The sequence below is a fragment of the Buteo buteo genome, chromosome 23, assembly GCF_964188355.1.
Source record: "Buteo buteo chromosome 23, bButBut1.hap1.1, whole genome shotgun sequence".
NCBI lineage: Eukaryota > Metazoa > Chordata > Aves > Accipitriformes > Accipitridae > Buteo > Buteo buteo.
The window spans coordinates 11,234,634-11,239,414 of NC_134193.1; the positions used below are offsets into that span (position 1 = coordinate 11,234,634).

Consider the following 4,781-nt stretch of genomic DNA (forward strand, 5'->3'; position numbering starts at 1 on the left):
CGCGCCCCGCCCCTTCCGCCCCAACGGCCAACCACCGCCCGAGGGCGCCCGGCTCCGCCCCGAGGCCCCGCCCACAGCCGGGAGGGGCGGATCCGTGCCCGCGGCGGGGGGCGGTCCCGGCACGCCGGGCCGGGGGCTGCTGGCGGCGGCGGCGGAGCGGGGGGGGATGACCGGGGCACCGGGACCTTCTGCCGCGGCCTCGCACCGGGGCGCTGAGGCCCGCCGATGGCGGAGGGGGCGGCGGGGAGAGGGGCCCTGGCTGGGGAGCTGGGCCGCGGGCAGCCTGCCTGCGGGCGGGCGGGCGGGTGGGCAGGCAGCGCGCGGGGCGCGGAGCGGGGCGGCCGGTGAGCCCGGGGCCGGGCAGGGCCGTGAGGCAGCCCCGGGTGAGCGGCGGGGCGGCTGAGCGCTGCGGTGATGCCGGTGTTGCCGTTGCGCCCGGCTCTGCCCCCCTTCCCCCCTTCCCCGACACCCCTCGGGCAGCCCCGAAGCCGCGGCCCTGCCGCCACGGCTTCCTGGCCCGCAGCACCCCTCACCGCCGGCCTGGCGGGTCCCCCCGCTGCCCCTCTGCCGCGGTTGGCCCCCCCGCGCCGCGCACAGCCACCCCCGCCCGGCCCTGCCAGCCCCACTCGGGGTCCTTCACCCCGAGCCCTGGCGACGTGGCTGGGCTCCCCGGCAGCACCGTGGCCGCCCACCGCCCTCCCGCGGCACCCCTGGGCCAGGCCTGGCTCCGCACCCGGCACTGGGCACAGCCGGGGCCGCAGCGCGGCCCTCTGCCAGCGTCAGTGGGCAGGGACACCCCGCAGCCCCTGCCCCCCTGCTGGGACTGTACCCAGAGACCTTACGGAGAGGGTCCCGGGGGGCACCCAAGGGTGCCTTACAGCCACCCTCATAGGCTCCCCACTGCATCTAAAGATCATACGGTAACATGCTCAGGACACACAGACGCTATAGGAACAGAGACCTTGTGCAACCCAGCTCCCACCCGCGAACCGTATGGGGCCGCTGCTGCAGACTATAGAGCTGCCAGCAGCACCCACGGACTCGGCGGAGCCTCAGCGGCGCTGCGGTGGTCCACGGGACCCCAGGTGCTGGCGGGCACAGCCCGGAGGGCTGGGCAGGGCCCCGGGTGCAGGCAGGGCACGTGGGCAGGCACGGGGGGCTCTGCGTGTGCAGGCAGCCAGGCCGTCCGGTGGGCAGAGGCTGGGAGGGGGTGCCTGGCGTGCCCCCGCTCTAGCCAAGCACTGCTCACCCTGAGAGGGCTCTGTGGGGTCTTGCCAGGAGGCTGGCTGGGACCTGTGCCCCACAGCAAACCTCGTCCCGTGCTTCCATTGCTTCACGGCCTCCCCCAGCCCGGCCCCCCCACTGCTCCGGCTACGGCCCTCCCCCAGCCAACGCCGGCCGCCTGCAGCCCATCATAGCCTCCTCCCCTCGGTACCACGCCCAAGAGGGGGTCCCCGTCCCACCGTGCGGACAGGGCAACACCTATCTACAAAGGGGGGTGACCCAGGGGTGCTGGGGGAGGGCTCCCCAGTCCACGTTCACATGATGTCATCCAGGAGGTTGGGGCTGGCCACCCAGTCGAGGGTGCGGGGCTCGGAGGCTGCCATGATCATGCACATGAACTGTTTGCCTGTCCTCTTGTCGATGGGGTAGATGGTGGTGGGGGTGAAGCGCTTGTTGCTCTCCACAAAGTCGCAGAGCTGCTCATAGACGGCGGGGAACTCATGCCGCAGGAAGACGCCACGGATGCGCAGCTCCCGCTGGATGTTGATGAAGCAGACCTCCCGTGCCTTGCGGCCCTCCTCCCCCTCCTTGTCAATGTCTGCCGTGCCGGGTGGGGGTGTCAGGATCAACGTCTCCATGTCCCGCTCCTTCTTCAGGATTTTCTTCTCGGGGCTGGAGGAGGCTAAGGCCACCTTGGCGTATTTCCTGACCGTCGGCACCTGCATCTTTGGCGACGGCCTCTCTGGCACTTTTTGGGTGACAGCCACGGTTACATTCAGGAGGAAACATTCGTCAGGGTCATACTGGTTGCCTGTCTCCCGCAGCTCCCGGGCGTACTCCCCCAGGTTGTCTGAGTAGCTCTCCAGCTCCCGCAGGGACAGGTAGGTGGGGGACATCAGCAGGCTCTCCAGCCCAAACTGGAGGAAGTTCTCGGCCGAGCCGGCGTTCGGGAAGCCCAGGAAGAGGACGCCACGGCCACGGGAGAGGTAGCCCACCTTGGCGATGCGCGAGAAGGCCTTGTGCACCTCGGCATTCTCCCGGCAGAACTGCAGGACGTGGCGGCAGACGCTGCCCACGCGCCCGTAGACGCAGCTCTCCTTGTGTGTGTCCCAGTCCTCGCGGCGGCAGTGCCGGGAGCAGTAGTAGGTGTAGCAACTGTGGCACGACTTGAAGTAGAGGCAGGCGTTGAACATGGTCTCCGTCCGCCGGCACTTGGCGTTGGAGCACATCATCATGTCGTCCTCCTCTGCACTCAGGTCAGGCGAGCAGTTCTCTGGTGACTTCTCGAAGGGACCGACGGACAGTGGGGCAGGCTGGGGGCGCGGGGCGCTGGCACGGGAGCTGGGACCCGGCTGCTCCTTTGTGGGTCGGGGTCCCTCAGGCATGCCAGGGGGGACCCTCCTGCCCTCACCCCGCCGGGGGGGCCCCGGGGCGCTGCTGCTCAGAAGCTGCTTGAGTTGCTCAGCAAGGCTGTCCCTGTCCCCGGCACGATGGTCTGGTGCCGGCTTGTAGTCGATGACGAGGTCAGTGATGAGCTCGTCCAGCTGCTCCAGGCTGCGCTGGCGCCCCGAGCCGCTCTCCCTCGGGACGGGCTGTGGGGTGCAGGGCACGGCGTAGGGACCACGCTCCCGCCCCCCGTCCAGCACATCCCAGCTGGCTGAGCGCCTCTCGCTCCTGCCCAGCCCGTCGGCACGGATGTCATTGTCGGTGATGGTGATCTCCGGTGTGACGTACCAGGAGCGGCCCGGGGGGCCTCGGCCACCATCAGCGTGCACCCTCTCAAGGATGGAGCTCTCCGAGAGGGACAGGGCAGCGTAGCGCTTGGGTGAGCTCGACAGGTTGATCACCACTGGCTGCCGGCGCTCCTCAGGGGATAAGGCACGGTGCTGCTCCTGGCCGAGCAGGTTCTCATAGCTGCGCCCGCGCTGCAGGACCTCCTCCCTGCGTGCTGCCGGCGCCAGGATGTTATCCCAGGATTTGGAGTAGTGCTGGCTTTCCCGGCCCAGCCGCGGTGGGGTTACGCCATAGCTGGCATGCCAGGAGGAGACCATGGCCTCACGCCCAGGCGGTTGCGGGGTGAAGCGCGACACTTGCAAGGTCTGGTAGGGCAGCGCGCTCCGCTCAGGGCAGTACCAGTCACCGAAGTGCAAGGGCTGGGTGCTGCGGGGCGGAGGGCACGTCCGCGACAGCATCTCCCGCTCCCGGTACTTCCCGTAGTCCTCGGTGTAGAAGACCCGGGAAGAGGAGCCAAGGGCCGGGTACGTGCGGGCATCCTCGGCATAGAGGGTTTTGACAGGGGTGCCGCGGGGGGCATAAAAGCGGGGCTCGTCCCCGTAGAAGGCACGGGCAGGTGCCTCCTGCACTGGGTAGCCCCGCGCCTCCTCCACGTACAACGTCCGGGGTGGCACTGTGTGGATGGCAGTTTTGGCTGGGTCCTCGGCATAAAAGTGCTGGGGGATGGGATGGCGGCCGGGGTAGGGGTAGCTGGCATAGCCGGAGCTGCGGAGTGGCATGGCAGGGCTGGGGCACCGCACCGGCTCCTCTGCGTAGAAGAACTTGGCGGGGACGCCGGGGGCTGAGAAGGTCATGCAGCCCCTCTCGGGGTACTCCCTGAAGTCCCGCGAGGCCGGCACCGGCACCGTCTGGTATGCCAGCGCCCGGGGGTCAGCCTCGTAGTACTCGCTGGGGTAGGGCAGGAACGGGGGGTCCCCGCTGTAGGAGTCGCTGGGGGTGGGCGTGCGGGATGCGGATGCCTGCCTGCTCCCTGGCACCGCCAGGCTGCGCGCAGCCCCGGGTGCACGGGGCCAGCGTGGCGGTTCCTGACGGCTCTGGGCTGCCCGCAGGCTGCGTGCGGCATGCACCAGCACCGCCTCGTCCGGCTTGATGTCCACCCGGCACTTGACATGGGGGCTGGCGCCCACCTTGGCGCCCGGCCCCTCCTCGAAGCAGTTGCTGCCCAGGCAGAGTGGGGAGATGCGGCTGATGCTGCTGCGCTGCGGCTGCAGCTTGATGGGGTGCACCTCGTTAGCCAGCGCCCGCAGGGGAACCTGGCTCTCGCGGCGCGGCGAGGGCTCGGGGCGGGAGGGCTCCCGGGCCACCCGCAGCGCCTCCCGCCCACGCCGGGCCGGCGGCGGCGACGCCGAGACACTGATCGGCACCGGGGTGAAGGTGGACTTCACCCGCGGTGCACTCTTCGAGCGGGCTCGTCGCTTTGGCTCGCTCCTTGGCAGTGGGGCTCTGCCAGCGTAAGGGTCCGGCTTTGGTGGCGCCCGCCTGCCCGGCAGCCCTGGTGTGGGCTCGGGGGTGCCAGGGCGCGGGCAGGGGTGCTCCATGGCCGGGGGGGTGCCCAGCTGCTCGTCCAGCGACTCGAGGAAGTCGAAGCTCCTGCAATGGCGCTTGTTGAAGGGCTGCGGCTCGTGGGTCAGGGACGAGGACATGGAGGCGTCACATTGTGCCAAGGGCTGGCAGACAATCGAATCCCTGGGGGCTGCAGTGGCCACCTTTATGTCTTGGTACACCGTAGACACCAGGATGTCAGGTGGGTCTGTTCGTGTCAT

At 70.0% G+C, this 4,781-nt stretch overlaps 1 protein-coding gene across 1 annotated transcript; it reads right to left on the reverse strand.

The window, feature by feature from the left end:
- Positions 1–1,504: 1,504 nt before the first annotated feature.
- AJM1 (apical junction component 1 homolog) lies at positions 1,505–4,781 on the reverse strand. Its single transcript, XM_075055454.1, has one exon. The coding sequence runs from the start codon at positions 4,779–4,781 to the stop codon at positions 1,539–1,541; it is 3,243 nt and encodes a 1,080-aa protein (XP_074911555.1). The 3' UTR covers positions 1,505–1,538.